Genomic DNA, 20,228 nt, shown 5'->3' with positions numbered 1-20,228 from the left:
GATATAATATACTTCTTCCCATTTTACAATGGCAGAAGAAATACAGAAGAAACATCTTAATGACTAAAACTCCGTGAAAAGGGAAAGCTGCTCCGTAGTTTTGCTCCTCAATGACAAAGAATGAGAAAGGCATTCCGTGGTAGTTATTATCTTCGCCTTTCCTTCCTGAATTGCACTGAAAGAACAGTTGGTTTCTAAACATCATTGGAACTTTGAAAATCAAGTGTAACAGCCAGAAAGAGAAGCTGGGAAACTTTATCCTAGCAAAGGCTATTTCTCATCTGCCAACCCCCATTACTCACAGAGTTCTCGGTATCCCCCTGACAGACTTGTGATTCTCAACTTCCTGGACCACACTCATTTTATTAAAACATTGTTTTCCTTCTGGAATATTAGTGGAATTAGTTATTCTGGATGAGAATTCTTTTCTTCTGAAGAAAACAAAAACAAAACCGATTGGTACACTACCTTAAATCTTGTAGCTTAAATTAAGATAGAAATCTTAAAGATTTCTATCTTTTAAATTAACTTAAACATCTCAAAGATTTTTTTTTAAAGTCATCTGAAAAGCTTAAAGATGAAGATAAAAATCTTACATTAAGATATAAGATTTAGGGGAGGGAACATTCTGGAAGGCAGCTATGCTCACCACTATTCCACCAACGCCGGCTTGGGGAGGGAACATTCTGAACTGAGAGCTGGCAGAAATCTCTTGGAAAAGAATCTTCCAAAATTGCACCCTGTGCAAACAAGTGTGTTTACCCTCAGAGATGATCCTTGGTCAAATATATTTAGGGGAACAATGGCTAATAATGAATTTATGTCTTCTGGAGAGTCACACTATTTGCATGTGTTTATATAGCCCCCCAAACATTTTCTTTTCATCCCATGTAATGCCTTTGTTCTCTAGGATATACTTAAGAAACTCTAGTAAAGTGCTCGAATGTGTACCCAGAACTCAGGTAGATATTGGGGATACTACAAGAAACAAGACAGTTCCCTATGTTCCAGGGCTTAGAGTGTAGTCAGTCTAAATAGGTCATGATTGTGCAGTGCCTGGGGGTAAGCACAGAAGGCTCAGGGGCACATGGAAGGAGATCCTGATTCAGAGATTTGGAGAGTTTCTATGAAGGTTTTTATGATGTCTGTCTTGGTGGAAAAAGGAGGGGAGTGGAGAATATCCTCAGCAGAGAACAGCATGGAAGGAGTAGGAGGCGAATTCAAAGGATTCACAGTTGTTGAGTATATTTAGAATGTAGAGATTGAAGTAGGGAGAAGCCAGAGACAGGTGAGAGAGGGAGCAGCTCAGATATCATAGGCAGTGGGCTATACCTGGTGAAGGACTTTTAAACTATCCTGATGACATTGGGGGAACCACTGAAAGGTTTTCGGTTTTACTTTTTCATTTAAGAAGACTATAGGCTTTACTGCAGAGAATGGATCAGAGAAGGGAAATCTGGAGGCAGAAAGACCGGATGGGAAGCCATCTAGCCAAGAATTCGTGGTGACCTTAGGATCATGGCAATATAGATGGAGAGAGGTGGGCTGATGCAAGAGCTATTTAAGAAATCGAATCAATAGGTCTTGGTGGTTGACTGCGAAGTAAGGATGGGGGAGAATGAATAATGGTGCTCTGGTTTCCAACTTGGACACCTGGGTATATTGGCAAGCGCTTGGGGAATATAGGTGGGGGATAGGTTTGGGTGGGGGAAACAAGGGATACAGATTTGGACAGGTTACTTTGAAGTAAGATATTCTTTTGTTCCCTTTTAAACCTGGTGAGGTTATAAGGTAGGTTGTATATATCCTGCCAGCCAAGTTGCATATGATGAATGGACTGCCATAGTCAACGGGTGACAAAAACACAAACCCCCATACTGTATCTACCTCCTCCTTCTGTTCTTTCTCTACTATAACCCATGACTTCTCAGAGATGTGACTTTCATAAATAACAATCAGCAAACCAGTACTCTTTTCATTGAAATCCTTTGGTTGAAGTCTTCTGGTCTTCAGTTGTCTTGCTGCTATCCAAATATTCACGTATTTTCAAAGTTCTGTCAGAGATACTTTATCACTTCTGAACATTAAAGCCATTTTGGATGCTTGAGATTCTTGTTCCTCAGGCAAGTACATTTTTTAGTATTTTATTTTAAAATTATTTTTTAAATTGAAGGAATTTGGTCACTTCAAATTTTTTTGGAAGGAAGTTGAGTATTGCTAATAAAAAATACTGTAGTTCCTTAAAACAATTAAAATGCATTATACTCAGTGTATTCTCTAATGTTTAAGAGTTGTTAGTAACTCAAACCTTTTGCTTATAAATTGGCACACCCTCAGTGGAGGGCAATGTGGTAATATTTGAATTCACTTAGACATTTTACTAGTAGGGTTTTATCTGATATATGGACATGCACGTGAAAGCTATGGTGTATGTATTTTAGCTAAATAAATTATGGGACTCCCATACAAAGGAATACTGGTCAGTCCCCAAAAGAATGAAGGAACTCTATGTGTACAAATATATAAGGATGTCCAAATTATTAATAAGTGAAGAAAAAGCAAGGTGCAGAACAGTGTGTATAATATACCTCTATGTAAAAAATCATTTTTTGGTATATGCTAATAAATGCATAGATGATCTTTGGAAGAATACATAACAAAGTATAACAGAGGTTCTCTTGGGGAAAGGAAATGGGATGTCTAGAGTACAGGGGTAGGGGGAAGAGTTAATTTTTCCCTGTATCATCTACTATGCCTTGTGGATTTTAATACTACTTTCAAAGTTATCTATTAAAAAAAAATGTGGCGGGCGCCTGGGTGGCTCAGTTGGTTGAGCGACTGCCTTCGGCTCAGGTCATGATCCTGGAGTCCCGGGATCGAGTCCCGCATCGGGCTCCCTGCTCGGCAGGGAGCCTGCTTTTCCCTCTGACCCTCCCCCCTCTCATGTGCTCTCTCTCATTCTCTCTCTCTCAAATAAATAAATAAAATCTTTAAAAAAAAAAATGTGGCTGAGTCCTGGCTTACATGTTCCACAAGTGATAGAGTAAAGGCTTAGAATACAAGGACCAACATTATAGCAAATCTTTTTTGTTTTTTGCTATGTGGCAGTTAGGCACACAGTTGTAAAAGGTTTACCCCAGGTGATTATAATTAATTTTTTTAAAAATGGAAGCACTAAAGGAATGCTCATGAGAATTTACAACTGGACAGCTGGATACTGCTCTGACATCCTCTGGGGTCAGTCACCCAGAAAGAAAAAGATTTCTCCGGTTGCTGATAGGAATTTCTTACAGGCTAGCCAAGAAGGCACACTTACCGTAAACCTTGCCCTGACAGTCCAGCTGCCCAGTGATCTCCAATTACATTTACTCTTACCCTTTACCCTGAATTCCTGTTTGCTTAGTGTAGATGTCTGCAGACCCATATATTCTGAGGCACTCATTTTTAGGTTAGCGTATTGGGGATATCCTTGGAATATCGTGTGGCACTTTGCTCCAGAGTATATCCAGTGGGATACTACTGGTGTTCCCCATCTATCTTAAGTTCCGTGGATCCCCTCTTGAGAGAGTATCTCCTATGCTTTGTGATCCGTAGAACACACGGTGTACTGTGCTGTTGTACTGTGAAGTGCGAGTAATAAAAAGGGGACGTATGATTGCACAGGTGTATCTCCTACCTACCTTTTCCTCCCTTGATAAGAGGGGCAAAGGAGAATGCTGAGATTTGCAGCCTTCAGAGCAAAATGGGCTGACTTCCGTAGCACACAGGTTAATAGGGGCTTGGGCAAAATTAAAAAGAAGACAACGTTTGTCATCCTCTCCTTGGCTTTATCAGAAGAGGAAGCATTTTCTTCAAGGTTGAGCCTTCCTCCATGGCTGTTCATACGATTTCTTTACCAATCCCCTGCCCCACCCCCTCCAAGTCTCTAAAGTCATTTTCATTCTCTCTTGCATCTTCTCTCTCTGTCTTTATTGACTTCTCTTTTATCCAAAAACAAGGTCTAGGCTTTCTCAACATAAAATACGTGTTCTTTCAATTTTGGCCTCTTAAACATATTGCAAAAGAGCTCTAGAATTGGTATTTGGTAGAACCTGCTCCTCCTCCATTAAGAGGTAGTAATAATTGTACCCATCACACAGTTGTGAATATTATTGTAGCTAAAGCACATAAAGCACTTAGCACAGCCTTTGGCAGATACGAAAGGCTTACATTGATGATGGCTTTTGCTTTATATGGTTGATTTAGTGGCTGTTGTTCTTAGTATTGTTTTCCCAAGGGTATATTATACTAGCTGCCTCCTGTTTTGCAACCTATTTCCTTTTTTAAAAATAGACTTTATTTTATTATTTATTTATTTTTTAAAGCAGGCTCCACACCTAGCATGGAGCCCAACATGGGGCTTGAACTCACAACCCTGAGATCAAGACCTGAGTTGAGATCAAGAGATCAAGAGTCGGATGCTTAACCAACTGAGCCACCCAGGCGCCCCTGCAACCTGTTTCCTAAATCTCTCAGTCTGCTCAGTGATCGTGGCCAAAATTGCCATTCTCCTTACTTTCTTTTCCTTTTAATTTTTTTTAAAAGATTTTATTTGACACAGAGAGAGAGAGAGAGAAAGAGAACAAGCAGGGGAAGAGGGACAAGCAGACTCCCCACTGAGCGGGGAGCCCGGTGTGGGGCCTGATCCCAGGACCCTGAGACCATGACCTGAGCTGAAGGCAGACACCCCACTGAACCACTCAGGTGCCCCGCTCCTTACTTTCTTGTCAGTATTAAATCTCTTAGCTTATCTTTGAAACATCCTACTTTCATAATCACTTTTTTTTTTTTTTAATTGAAGAGGGGAAACTTTCTCCATTCTCTACTTCAGGTTCATGTCACCATCCTGTTTAGTAACTCTTTGTTCATTATTCCCTGAACTCTTCTGCACCCTATGTTTAGTTATTTTCAGAAGTTCTTGGCTCTTTCATTTTCTCTGTTCTCTACTCCCCAGTGACCTCATGGCTTTTACCGTAAGTGTTCTCTGAATTCTCTTCCAGGCTGGAATCTCTGCATTTCTAACCGCCATGGCATTCTATCACCACCTCCCAAAACCTTTGTCACCTTTCAAGGACTTTCCTAAGTCTCATGTCCTCCTTGAAGCCTTCCCAAATATCAGCAGGCAGAGGGATTTCTGCTTTCAAGGAGTCCCACATCATGCTTTTGTCCCATACTTGGTATCTATTTATAAACATAGGTTTTTCCCCTTTGGTGTTGGTCTTTGGGACACAGTTTTTTTGTTTTTATTAGAATAATATATGCCAACCAAAGTATTTTTGAATGAATGAATAAGTGAATGAATGAAGCCATTATTCTTAGAGATATTGATATTTTAAAGGAAGAATGGATAAACAGATAAAATATATGCCACCTATGGATTCTGAAGGGCTGATCCCCTACTTATGCTGCAGTGACATCTTTGGGATGGAGAATTTGGTAGGCACTAAAGTCAGCCAAAAGGTTAGAAATGAATACAGTCAAAATTATCTTTCAAAAGTCCCTCTATTGCTCATAAAGCATCGTATGTGAAGATTTGATCTCTAATTGCTTTTTCTCTATGTTGAAACTTCTTTTCAGTTGAGCACCAGATTCAGTAGGGGATGTTGAAATAACTACCATGCACTCATTGGAATGAGATGCACAGACTAAAATGTGTGTGGGATCTGAGACCAACAAGGAATCAGTAGACCCTGTCTCACGCTCATACTCAAGTGACTCCCTGCAATCACTTTTGGGCAGTGGTTTTCTATGCATGGTTCATGGATTCCTGGGGGTCTTTGAGATCCCTTCAAAGGGCCCCCAAAATCAAAATTATTTTTATAATGGTGCTAAGACATTATTTACCTTTTCTACTCATTCTCTTAAGAGTGTACAGTGGAGTTTTCCTGAGGTTACATGATGAATTCACAGTATCTAAAAAGGCTATTAAAATACTATTTCCTTTTCTGGTTACATGTCAGTGTGAGGCCAATTTTCTTCATACTTCAAGCCAAACCACTTATTGCAACAAATTGAGTATAGAAGCAGATATGAGAATCTAGCTGTTTTAAGCCAGACATTAAAGATATTTTAAAAAGTATAAGACAGCTTTCTTCTCTCTAAAAACTTCATGAATCTCAGGGTGCCTGGGTGGCTCAGTTGGTTAAGCATCTGCCTTCGGCTCAGGTCATGATCCCAGGGTCCTGGGATCGAGCCCCGCATTGGGCTCCCTGCTCAGTGGGGAGCCTGCTTCTCCCTCTCCTACTCCCCCTGCTTGTGTGCTCTCTTCCAAATAAATAAATAAAATCTTTTTAAAAAATTAAGTAAAAATAAAAACATTATGAATCTTAAAATTTTTTTTCATAAAAAGTATGTATGTTAACATAAATAGGTAAATAGATTTATTTAAAATGATTTATTTAAAATGAACTAATGAGTAAATATCTTAAAAAGTCCCAGTTCTAAATTCTGAGACATAAATATTGGTAGACATACTCATATAAAGGAAAGCTTTTTGGAGGTCTTGGTAATTTCTATGAATATGAAGGGGTCCTAAGCTCCAAAAGTTTGAGAACTGATGCTCTTGGGCATTATGTACTTCTGAACTTAAAATGGCATTGAAGTTGTTCACACTTAAATCTTTTTTCTTTCTTCTCACCTTTCTTCTTCTAGCTCTCACTTATTCCTTTAGCAAAAAATTTAGATTTGTCCAAGTTAAATGTGTGGTATGTGTCTCTACTGAATTTGACCAAGTAAAATCCTGTTGCAATGTTCTTTCTGCTGTGCTGCACATATAGAAACCTTACCTATGGATGATTGAAATAAAATTGCCTTTAACCTGTAATTCCAAATAAAGGTGTTATTGTCCCAGAGTATGGTGGGTTTCCTAAAAGTCAATTATTTAAGGATAGCTTCACTAATAATGACACTTGTGGTAAAAAGAGTATAGCTTCACCCCAAGAAAAGGCTTTTTAGACTATTAGTTCACTCAGATGAAGTCCTAGTAAAGTTTTGGATAATTTAATAGGATATTTAGAGCATAAATAAAGACCATCTGTGTACATGGGTAACAAATTCATGGATATTTTGCTACTTGGAAATTGGAAAAGACTGATTGTGTAACAGGATTTCTTTTCCTTCTGTTCCTATGGTTCTTGGTCATGCCCCTTTGAAGAATGAAGAGGTAGACCAGATGGAGTGGTGGGTAGCAAAGCAAAGGTTATTGAGCGATAGGCACAAAGCTCCCGGAGAGGGAAGGGATCCAAGAGGGTTGCCACCATAGTTTCTAAGTCTAGGGGTTTTTATGGGCTTGTTTGTGGGCTGTTTTCATCTGATGAACCCTCCATGAGCCTATCACCCAATCAGGTTTGTGTCATCTACCTATCACGTGGAAAGAGTAGAGGCCTCCTTCCAGGGTGGTGTAAAATCCTTTTAAGGGTGGTTTCTTCTTAGGGCATGGCCCCTTGTCCCTGCCTGCCTTTCTTCCAGTTATCCTTCATTAATTGCATCTAATTTGAAAATCTTAACAGATTAGACTAGTTATGTAACAAATAGGCCCAGCATTCAGTTAAATTCTGTGTGTAACTATCCAGGGACAGTTGTAAAGAATACTCATAAATGAACCTCCTATTTCTTGTCCCCTCTTAACAAAATGATTTAACATGATCTGAGATTATAAACGTTTTATTTGCGTGTTTTATTCCCCAGGGGATTAGATAAAGCTGAAGCCTGTGTGACAGCAGAGGAAAGGATGTCCTAATTGTGTTAGTATTGACATAATGAGGACTTTCACCAGTTTGGGAAGGGGAGGAATGGATTAAGACATCGGTTTAGTTTGAACCTTTATGATATGCTCTACTTGGCCGGTCACTGGGGAGTTCTTCCAATTCCCCATTAGGCTCTGTAGAGAATTCATAAATATTTTACTCATGTACTTATGAGTTTATATAATGTAGACGTTCATTCTGAAGTTCTAAATGCCTTTGCTCAACAAGACAGGGAATGAAAACGTTAGCAAAAGTTCTCACCTAAACAGGAGAACTGGCATTTTAGGAGATTTGGAGTTGCTTAGTTGACATTCCATTTTTATTGGTGTTACCAAAAAAAAAAAAAATCATTACCGGCAAAAATAGCGCTCACTTTTTTCTTTTCTTTTTTTTTTTTTTTTTTAAGATTTTATGTATTTGAGAGAGAGAGTGAGAGAGAGAGAGAGCACATGAGAGGGGGGAGGGTCAGAGGGAGAAGCAGATTCCCTGCCGAGCAGGGAGCCCGATGTGGGACTCGATCCCAGGACTCCAGGATCATGACCTGAGCCGAAGGCAGTCGCCCAACCAACTGAACCACCCAGGTGCCTGGAGACTGAGACTTTTTTTTTTTTTTAAGATTTTATTTATTTATTTGAGAGAGAGAGAATGAGAGACAGAGAGCACAAGAGGGAGGAGGGTCAGAGGGAGAAGCAGACCCCCCGCCAAGCAGGGAGCCCGATGTGGGACTCGATCCTGGGACTCCAGGATCATGACCTGAGCTGAAGGCAGTCGCTCAACCGACTGAGCCACCCAGGCGCCCGCGCTCACTTTTTTCTACCTCAAAAGAAGAAAACATTATTTTTTATGAAGTGTGCCAACATGCTGCCTGCTGGGAAGATTATTTACTGGAAGTGAGATCAACTTGTGGCGGTGTTGGTGAGCCAGATCCTTGGGTTTTGGTTATTTTAGGTTTGCCTGAGACTGCCAGTCTTGCATCAATCGAGTCCGATGAAGTATTCCTGTATTACGTGGACAGAACCCTGTAGAAGACCCTGAGCTGAGTCTTCCAAGTGAAGGGGCTTGCTTTGCCTTGAGCAAACAGATGGTGCAGTGTGCAAGTCCGTCCACCTGTGACTCAAGTTTGAAGGAGTCCTTGCTCCAGAGGAGAGGCCATGTAGAGGAAATATCAGATGTCCTTCTGGAGTCTGAAAACATTACTTCTCTGGTGGGTCCGTTCTGGTGCCTCCCTGCATATTGTAGATTCCAAGATAAATAAGACAACACTCTATCTTAACATAGATTATGATTAATTTTAAGAGAAAAACAACTGAGTAAGCACAATTAAGCATTGTTCGTGCTGTGATACGTAGAAGATAGTGTGTGGGGAACATAAAAAAGGGGAGTAAGTAGTCCGTTTCACTTGGAAAAGTATTTGTTAGACATAATTTTTTTTTTTTTTAAGTACAGAAGAGTTTTAAAAAAGAAAACAAGTGACCTATAATCTGTGTGCCCCTTCACCCCCAATCACCCAGCCCTCTGGATGTTAAAAAAACAATTCACGCACACATGTAGTTTTTTTTTTTTGTTTAAATTAAGGAATGCCTCTAAAACTATGTCTTCTCAGAGATTCCCCTGAGAGAGAATCTCTTCTCTGGAAGACCTGAAAAGCTGCAGTGTAGAAATACGTTCAGAGAGGGGAAGGATTAATTCATGGAGAGCTTCTGTTGGAGGATTTGTTTTTGGACATTTCTGTGCTATTGGCCACCCTCACCTCAGGCCTGGGATTGTAAGTAAAATCTGATTATGTTTTAGAGCGAGCCACACACTGAGCCTGAGACCAACAGTTTCCTTTCTTTGTCCTCTGCCTTTCCCTCCTCCAAATAATAGTGACAATCGGCAAACATCTCCCCTCACTTGTGTGCTGTGTTGGTGTATGTGTATGTGTGTGTGTGTATATATATACATACATATACATATATATATATTAAAAAAACACCCAGCTTTGTAGGCTGCCGTGATGGCTGCTGAAATGGCGTAATGTCCACTGTCAACCACTACCCATGACCGTTTGCTGCTCCAAGTGGCAGAAGCCAGCCCATTGGGCATTTGTCCTTAATAGATGTGGGCTATTGAATTAAAACCAACAAACATTTGGTTTCTAATCATTCTCTGTTGTCCTGAACATGGGAACCTCCTCCAGATGTGCTTCAGAGTATACTTTTGAAAAGGCTACCATTATGGGGTAGAGGGGGAAAAAGTAAGATTCGAAATTGGGAATTGTCTGAAACTCTTGCAAATTCAGCCTGCTTTTCTTTTCCTGTAGTTTTGAGATAAGATCCGAGAGTTCCAGCAGCAGAGTTTCCATGTTCTTGTTATGGCTCAGGCTTCCTGTTTACACCTTTGAAGAGAAAATTGTATTTGTGGATTCCTGAATACACCTTTGAAGGGAAAATTCTATTCATGGATCCTGAACTTCTAGTCTAGGTGTGTTCATTTTGTTGTTCATTCAGTAATGATTGGGCTGGGCCCTGGGGCAACAGAAGTGACTGGCACGGGGCCTATGGGCACTGGAGTCTAGTGGGGAAAGTGGACCTGGAGAAATCATTCATTTTTAGTATGAGAAGTCCCAGGAGGAGGATTTGGAGGTCAGGAAGTATTTTTCTATGAAAAAAAAAATACATCAAAGTTAAGTTCCCTGGCCACCCACCAAAAGCTAATTTTTTCTTTTTGATATACCAATAATGAGGGCTAAGCTTTATAGCCTTAATAAGTCCCACGGAGAATTCTAAGCCTTTAATTTATCTATTCCTTTCAACAGTGTTATGAGGTGGTATTATTGCTATTATCTCCATTTTTAATATGTGAGCAAACAGGCATGAAGAGATTAATTTGCTTAGATGGTCCTACCAGTCAGATGTCTAGTCTTGTAAAGAAATGAATGACAGCACAGCCTGCTTAATTTGTGTATTGAGGCTCCTGTACTCGGGACCCTTTTTGGAGCTCTTTTTAATAGTTAATTGGTGCACAGGCAGCTTAACGATATAAATTCATTATCTGTTTCCTTCTTTTTATCCCAAGTTCCATCAGGAACTTGTCTTACCTGCCGTAGTATTCCCAGCACGCAGCATGGAGGCCTATCCAATATATTGGTTGAATGAATTCAGAATGAAGAGCTCTTTGAGAACATTTGAATTCCCTTGTCGCTCTTTTCTCAGTGCTTTGCAAAAATTAGGGACTTAATAAATGTTTGTAGAATGAATAAATGAAATTCTTAATTTTTGAAGAGGGGACAGGGCTTGCCAATTCCAAAAGATTGTGTCATTTGTTATTATGACAAGTAGATTTTGAGTTTACTTTGTTTAGTTCATCCTGAGTTCTGTGATTCTGAATTTTTCCAAGTGTGTATGTTTTCAATGCTTTACCAACTTAGCAGATGTTTTTTATTTTATTTTTTTATTTTTTATTTTTATTTTTAAAGATTTTATTAATTTGTCAGAGAGAGAGAAAGCACAACCAGGGGGAGCAGGGGACAGAGGAAGAAGCAGGCTGTCTGCTGAGCAGGGAGCCCGATGGGGGACTCGAAATCAGGACCCTGGGATCATGACCTGAGCCGAAGGCAGATGCTTAACCGACTGAGCCACCCAGGTGTCCCAGCAGATGTTTTTTAAAAAACTGCTGACTATGCAAAAGGGATAAGAAGTAGAATAATTTTAAGATGACCTGAGCTTGATTTGGGAAGTTTTCCTAGTTTATAGTTATGTTCAAAATGCTCAGGAACCAATTAGTCAATGACCTCCCACCCCACCTCCTTTTTGCTTTAACAGGATCTGGATTCTGGTTATATACAGTTCTATTCAGTAGTCAACACTTATGTTTAGGGTTGGTGAATATTGAACAAAATCCATGAGTTAAAGTATACAGAGGATTCCAAAAATGCCTCATTAGTAATCGTGGGAGAAGAAAAACTTTTCCTCTGCTCTTTTAGGTTTGATGGCTGGGTCTGTGAAATAAAATGACAGAAGAAAAGATATGTAAATTTATTAATTTTTAATATTGTGGTCATGACAACATCACAGAAAAACAAAAGTAAATTTCCCCAAAAATGGTGATATTTGGGAATTCATATACTGTCTTAATAGGGGAAGCGTTGGGGGGATGTAGGCAATTTAAAAGAGTAAATGATTTTAGAGAGATGAAGGGGCTCTTAGAAGAATGGATGGGAGATATGATAGTTTATGACAAGGTTTGTCTGGGTGTGGTGTTGACTTCTACTCCCTTCTCTTGAGATAAGAGTCAATCCCTCTGGTTGATGAAACTCCTGGGGAATTATGATAGTTGAACTCCTTTTGGAAGATCTATCTTTAGGCAGATAAAGAAAGTTCAGAGAAAGCCTCTCACTGCATTTGCTGTTTTTCAAGTGCCCACAGCTCAAAATAACCTAATCGCCAAAGCAGCATGTTTTAGGGCAGCATGTCCTGAACATCTGGGACCTGAGGACAGTGTGATAAGGAGGTGGCACAGCTGGATTTGTAACCGGTTGTCTGGTGCAGTGCATTCCCTGCAACTGTAGGATGAGAATAGGTGTCAGAGTGAGGTGGGGACTGCACTAACACGGAGTTTGAAAAAGCAGATTCCCGTTCACCACCTTTTTGCCACTGCTGTTAACACATGCGTTTATAAAGTTGGACCTGTACTTACATTTTTATACCACATAGAGCTAAAATATTAGGAGAAGGCCAAGGTCATCAGTCGGTTGGGGTCTGTTGTGGATCCAGCATCCTCTGCTTCTGGACTTACAGTATAGCTTATGGAAGAGCTTGGCTATGACTTGAGTTTTGTAGAATGGGAGAGATTTTATTAGGAGGATGAGCAAGTACCAATGGCCCACCTGGATTCAGGGAGGGTCGTGGGTTGTGCAGCCTGAAGCAGCCCAGTCCGTGGTAAGCCATGCGTACAGAATGGGTATCAGATTGCCTATCTAAATAAGGAGGTAAACGGAAGCAAGCTCTAATTATGAGAAATTGAATTTATTCCAGAGGAGCAAAAGAATTGTAATTCAGGAAAACACTGGAGCAAGCTACACGTGAGTCCATTGAAGGCTGGGGTGGTTTATATTTACCGGCAAGAAGTTCAAAGAGGGGCAAGTCCAGCTAGAGTCCAAGCTGTAAGTTCATTGGCTTGAGGGTGGGGAGAGATTCTTGGCATATGTTCATTGGTCAGGAGATAAGTCTCAGTCTTCTGTAAATAAGGTATTTACTGGAAATCAGTGTCTCAGTTTTTAAGTTCTCTTCTTCTGAGGGTACATGTGTGAGATTCTACTTTTCATATGCTCCAGGTCCATTTTAGATTGAAATCCTTGCACAGAATCTTGCTGAGGTTCCAGCTTCTGTGAAATCTTAGCCAAAGTGGAACTTTATGAGTGAGAATTTTGAAATTCGAAAGCCTGAAATTCACTCTATAGGACTATGGTACAAGATTTTTAAGTGACTTTTAGCAGAATTAAGGGAATGCTTCAGTTAATAACATTACTTCCTTCCTAGAGTTTTGTGCATTTATGGACATTTTGCTGAAAATGAGATTATGGATGTATTAATTTTGTGAATGTTTTTGTGTTCACATTTGGTTTGTGTCTGTGTTGTCTGTGATAGAAGCCAATAAATGCTTAGCCTGTTTGGGGTTGACCTTGACATTTTAATTCATCTCCATGATATTTAGATATATCTTGCCTACCTGAACTACTGTGGTTACATTGCTTTCTCAATTACAATATAAATATAACAACACTTTTTCTTTAGTCCCAGAAATCCTGGATTGAAGGAGTGTTCAACAAGAGAGAATGTAACAAAATCATACCTAGCTCAAAAGACCCTCACAGGTACAATTTTTAATATTTTTCATTTTAAAGCAACACTACTTTGAGGACTGTTTGTGGAAACTTAGAGGTGTGATTTTTCTAGAGGATTTAATCATATCTGTGAAGTTAGCATTTACTTATTTTTAATCAATATTTGTTTCTTTGTCTTTATAAAAATAATACAGGATTATTGTAGACAACTGGGTTAAGATCAGGGACCTTGTCAGTTTCGTACCTTACTCAAGCCTCTGACAGTGCCTGCTGCATAGAAGGCTCCTGATTAACATCTGTTTAATGACTTAATGAAGTGTAAAGAAGAAAAAATTTATCATAATGACATAACTGTTACTATTGCTGTGGATTTCATTTCTCTAATGCTCATGTTTCTCTTAGTGGGAGAATAGAAATTAGGGAGTATTATGCTAAGTGAAATAAGTCAGTCCGAGAAAGACAAATACCATATGATTTCACTTATATGTGGAATTTAAGAAATAAAGCAAATGAGCAAAGGGGGGAAAAAAGAAACCAAGAAACAGAATATTTTTTAAAAAATATTTTTTATTGTTATGTTAATCACCATACATTACACTATTAGTTTTTGATGTAGTGTTCCATGAAAGAAACAGAATCTTAACTATAGAGAACAAACTTGTGGTTATCAGAGGGGAGGTGGGTGGGGGGCTGGGTTAAATAGGTGAAGGGGATTAAGAGTGCTCTTACCATGATGAGCACTGAGTACTGTACAGAACTGTTGAATCCCTTTATTGTACACCTACAACTAATAGGACACTGCATGTTAACTATACTGGAATTAAAATTAAAAAAAAATTAAAAAAAAAGAAATTGGGGAAATATCTAGTGCTGTATCCATTCCACCATTCCATTCCCCAGAACTTTTGAATACTGAATATTCAAAATATTGTGCACGTTCCTTATCCCCAACTCAAGCGTTTAGGGAAAATAGTGACAATAGTGACAGTTTGGGATATTTCAGGACCCCGTGTTCAGATTATGTGGACAATTCCATGTTTTCCCCAGAGGCTTTTTGCTTGAGCCGATAATGGACAGCAGATGGAATGACTTGAGTTTGACTGCTCTGAGTTGTTGAGAACCCTTTGGAAGCTCTACTTGTAGAACAAAGTTCAAATCAGCAGCCTGTGAAAGATAGGAGAATAAAGGGCTATGGAAAATTCCCCAGGGTAATTGGGTTCATGAAATTAAGATTGGGTGGCATTGCCCTTGGAGAGTAGAGGGGAAGGGAAAAATAGAAGAGCAGTATTTTAATTAGAGGGACCACTCTATTTTTAGATTCTTTTTAGCATTTGACCTTATATTCATTGAAAGTTCAGAAATCACAGTTGTATGCTTATGAAGAGTAGCATGGTGAGGTCATTGAAATTCTTGATCTTTGGGGATGACTAAAACAGTGTTCCTTGCCTTTGTTAAATATTTACTAGCCCCACCCTCACTGAATTACCTGGGGTTTGTAAGCCCTGTGATTGGAAGTTCTCATTTTACCCCCTTATAAAATGTTTACAGAATGGCAAGGTAAACTTGTTTTTTCCCTTTGTCTTTTATGATACCTTGTGATGCGATGGTGGTTACAATGGAAGGCAGACTGAGCTCACACAGTCCTGCTTCTGTAAATGGAGAATCATCTTCATAATCATCTTGAAACCTAGTGATATGTGATAACCTGTAGGCCATTAGCCCATAGACTCAAGAAGAATATCAGTGATCATAATTCCATATTATGGAATGGTCCAAGATCTGCATTTTATGGAAAAAAAGTCCTCTCTATTTTTATGTGATTGTGAAAAAAAAATTAATGGATGATTATGGATCTTCCTATGCCAGCCTTTTTTTAGATCCCAGCAAGAATCTCAAAATTATAGCTTTTGTGAAGTTTTCTTCCTGATGGTACAGAAGAAAAAGGTGGTAGTTCGCGCTTTTAAAATTAGATAAAAGTTGATCTTTTAGCAGTTATTTTTATAGTTCCTAATAAGAAAGAAATCTGATAGACTTGATTACAATATCTTTTTTCCTCCTTATTTTGAATTTGTTGTTGAAGTGAAGCTTCTGAGAAAGGAGTCCCAAAAGGCTAGGACAGGAAGAAGTGAAAGGCCTAAGTATTTGTTTCTGAATAATTTAGAATGACCCTGATTCTTTGAATACTGTCCTTTCTTCCATTGTTTTAACTAGTATTCTCTTCTAGTTAAAACTCCTTTATGCCTAAAATATGATCTGTGATGATCACAATGATCCCCCAACTTCAGAAGTTTCTTTTGAATCCTAAAAAATTAATAAGGGTAATACTTATAATCATACCAACTGTCTTTGGATTTGATAGTGTTTTATGGTTTTAAAATAATATATAGTATTATAATTAATATATATAATACATACTTAATATATAAATGTACCATTATATATAAATATTTATATAATTATATGTCTATGTATTCTATATTTATAAACATATATATTTTTTCTTCTCAGAATTCTCGAGAATTCTGTTATCTTCATAGTGTAATGGCAGTTAACAGCCACCATTATTTTATATACTGCCGTACACCGCTGTAAGACACATTACACACATTATCTAAGGTAATCCTCTTAATAACCTTAGAGGACAGATATTACTTTCAAATGTGAAAACCAGTGCTTGGGGAGAAATTGTTAAGTCAGTGAGATTTCAATCCAGGTATTTAGGTTCCAAATTCAGCATTCTGTCAATTAGGTCATGGTTGCTGCAGTGTAATTATATTTGGGAAATGACATATGGGAATGTTTGGGGAATGATATATGAGTACTCAGCAAACCCTGATTTTTTAGACCAGGGAAAATAATGGATGTTTATGGTATAAGCATTAAATATGCTTTCAAATATATCACTAACCTAACAGAGGTTTTGTCTTTTTAATTTAGATGTACTGCAGGATGCCAGGTCTGCCAGAATTTAATCAGGTAAGACTTAGATAAATAAGATTTCTTTTAATATTTAGGCACTCTGTTTAAAACTTATTGGGAGAGTTTTCTCACATCTTGAATGGACTCAATGAAAGGGCTTTATTGCGTCTTATTTACCTTTCCAAAGGAAGGTTTTTTGTTTTTTTAGATTTTATTTATTTATTTGAGAGGGGAGGTGGGGCAGAGGAAGAGGGAGAAAGAAGCCGGCTCCCCCCTGAGTAGGGAGCCTGACATGGAGTTCGGGGCTCGATTAGGATCCCAGGACCTTGGGATCATGACCTGAGCCGGAGGCAGATGCTTAACTGACAGAGACACCCAGGCGCCCCTCCAAGGGAAGTTTTAAAAAAGAAATGTGGGATTTTTTTGAAGGAGGGTGATTATTTGAATGCCGATAGATAGATTACTTGAATTACTGAGACATGTAAATGGCAAGGGCCTTTGGCAAGAGCTTCTACCGACTGAAATACATGTAAAACATGTATTTTCATTTGCTCATTTGAGAGAGCAAGAGAGTGCAAGCAGTGGAAGGGGGTGCGGAGGGGCGGAGGGAGAGGGAGAGAGGGAATCTTAAGCAGGCTCCACACTCAGTGCGGAGTCTCATGCAGGGCTCCATCTCACAACTCTGAGACCATGACCTGAGCCAAAATCAAGAGTCAGATGCAACTGGGCCACCCAGGTGCCTCTGTATTTTATTTGGATAATGAAGATGGTTTTTCATATACAGCACTGTATTTGATCTGTGGTTTGCGAGTGATGTGTGCTCGTACCAACCTTTAATTCTGACACCAGTTTTGACATGTGTGTGTTTTTTCCAACACACCACCAGGTAATTAACTAAATCCTGCCACTATCTACCTGGGAATAGCGTCAGATCCTATAGGTTAAGAGCTCAGTCCTACTAGACTACCCTTCCGACCCACACATCAGGTGCCAGTCACAAGTCCACGTTATTACCTGTGCTTCTGACTGATAGGCTAGAGATCAGAGGTTCCCAAGAACTCTTCCATGGGTTCAATTAGTTTGCTAGCAAGGCTTCCAGAACTCAGAGAAACATTTACTTATGTTTACCAGTTTATTATAAAGGATGTTATAAAGGATGTTATAAAGGATAAACAGCCAGATGGAGGAGATGCAGAGGACCAGCTATGTGGGAAGGGGCCCAGAGCTTCTGTGCTCTTTTTGAGCAAGCCACTCTTCTAGCCCCTCCATGTGTTCACCAACCTGAAGTCTCCAATTGCCATCCTTTCGGGGTTTTATGGAGGCTTTATTACGTAGGCATAATTGGTTGAATCATTGGCCATTGGTGGTTGATTCAACCTCCAGCATCTTTTTCTTTCTTAGCATTTAGGAAATTTCAGGGGTTTTAGGGGCTCTGTACCAGAAACGGGGGCAAAGACCAAATCTGTGTTTATTATAAATCATAATATCACACAAGCTTATGGGCAAAAATAACTCTAGCAGAATACAAATGTTAACAGCAATTTGCATTTTAAACTACGTGTTGGTAACTGGTTTTACCTTTCTCTTTTGTAAATGGAGGAAAATGAAAATTTCCTTCATTTTGATCATAGTTCACCTTATGGATCGACCCAGTGTTAAATTTGTTTTTTGGAAAAGGACAAATCTGGAATCCCAAGTTTGGCAAATCATGGCAAAAGGAAAACACCATCCACAGATATAGGAGAGGAAGGAAAAGGTTGCTGGGTGTATTGGTCTGTTCAGGCTGCCATAATAGATTCCCACAGACTGAGTGGTTTAAACAATACATTTTTTTTTTTTAAGATTTTATTTATGTATTTGACAGAGAGAGACACAGCAAGAGAGGGAACACAAGCAGGGGAAGTGGGAGAGGGAGAAGCAGGCTTCCTGCGGAGCAGGGAGCCCGATGCGGGGCTTGATCCCAGGACCCTGGGATCATGACCTGAGCCGAAGGCAGACGCTTAATGACTGAGCCACCCAGGCGCCCCTAAACAATAAAAATTTTTATCTCAGAGCTGTGCGAGTCCAAGGTCAAGGTGCCATCAGAGTTGGTTTCTGATGAGGTCTCTCTTCTTGCTCTGCAGGAAGCTGTCTTCTTGCTGTGTCTTCACATGGCCTTTGCTCTGTGCACTGACAGAGCTCTTGTGTCTCTTCCTCTTTTTAGACACCATTCCTATCCCTCCTCTATGACCTCATTGAAACTATTACTGCCTTGTAGTCTCTGTCTCCAAATACAGCCACACTGGGGATTAGGACTTCAACATAAAGAATTTTAGGGAACACAGTTCAGTTCCTAACACTGACTGAAGAGTTTCCATTTGACTAACCTCTTTTACCTTTCCTCAAATTATTTTTTCTTTCTTTTTAGTAATTATTTAAAATTTGCTAAAATTGAAAGCAAGCATAAGACTATATTGAAAAGAAGTGAAAAGGCTTCATTTACTCCTTCTGTTTCCTACTTTATTCTCCAGAACCTTTCCCTGGCAATTATTTTTCCAAATTTGCAATCTTTAGAGGTAACCAATGTGAACGATACTAGAAAATGTCTATTTCACACCATCCAGAACTTAAAAGTTGTTGAAACTTATAATTTTTGCACCTAGCTAAGACCTAGTTTGATTTTTTTTCATGTGGAGAGTGAAATGCCCCGGTGTCAGTTACTGAGCAGTCTGTCCTATCCATTTGTGGTGTCATTTCTGTTCCACAACAAATTCCCATATGTCTATGGCTCTGTTTCTAAGCTTTTCTTTTCTTTTCTCTTCTTTTTTTTTAAGATTTTATTTATTTATTTGAGACAGACAGAATGAGAGAGAGAGAGCACATGAGAGGGGGGAGGGTCAGAGGGAGAAGCAGGGACTCCTGCCGAGCAGGGAGCCCGATGCGGGACTCGATCCAGGGACTCCAGGATCATGACCTGAGCGGAAAGCAGTCGCTTAACCAACTGAGCCACCCAGGCGCCCAAGCTTTTCTTTAGTGTCATTGATCTACTTCTCCTGTTCCTGGTAAATGCCACTCTGCTTCATTATTATAGTTTTGTAATATATCTTGATATCTGATAGGGCAAGTCCTCTATGCTTTATTCCTCTATGCTTTTAAATCATTTTACTCTTTTAGACAATTTATACATCTGTATAAATGTTAGAAACGCTTTGTCAAAGTCCTTGAAAAATTCTTTTAAGAGTTTGATAGGTATTTTATAGAATTTATAAAAATAATTTGGGAGGTAATTGGCATTTGGCACCTTTACAAAGTTGATTCTCAAGGTGAGATTTTAGTTATGTATAATTTGGAACTTCTGAAAGTTTTAACTAAAAGGATGGACATGGAAGCTTTTTTAAAAAATAGTTTAGGGGCAATTGGTTTCTTCTATGAGATCATCATGCCATAATTTAATGATCTGGTAAAAACTGGAATAAAACTATATTGATTCAAGTCAAATGGATTAGGCTAGAAAAATACTTTGAGCAAAGTGGATTCAAACTGAAAAATGGTCCTATGAAAGGTTAGTGATTTATCTTTCCAGTTTCCAGGTGTGAATTATGGTTGCCTCCATTCATTCATGTTCTATTTAGAAAAAGCCACAGTGAAATGAATCATTCAGCTTATGAATAGATGTTTTTCCATTTTGAAGACTATCCCTCGTTTCGAAAGATAACCAGGTG

General features: G+C 39.1%; 1 protein-coding gene across 1 annotated transcript in view; it reads left to right on the top strand.

Annotated features, from left to right (window-relative positions):
* The window catches only part of TRPM6 (transient receptor potential cation channel subfamily M member 6), a 166,838-nt gene that overhangs the window by 35,235 nt on the left and 111,375 nt on the right, over window positions 1-20,228 (top strand). The window contains exons 2-3 of the mRNA XM_021694318.1: window positions 13,559-13,638; window positions 16,546-16,584. Of these exons, the coding sequence (XP_021549993.1) occupies window positions 13,559-13,638; window positions 16,546-16,584 (119 nt within the window). The remainder of the gene's footprint in view (window positions 1-13,558; window positions 13,639-16,545; window positions 16,585-20,228) is intronic.

Source organism: Neomonachus schauinslandi, chromosome 13 (genome assembly GCF_002201575.2).
Source record: "Neomonachus schauinslandi chromosome 13, ASM220157v2, whole genome shotgun sequence".
NCBI classification, from domain to species: Eukaryota; Metazoa; Chordata; class Mammalia; order Carnivora; family Phocidae; genus Neomonachus; species Neomonachus schauinslandi.
Note: the sequence above shows the minus strand (reverse complement) of the source record. Positions and strands in the feature narration are given on the sequence as shown.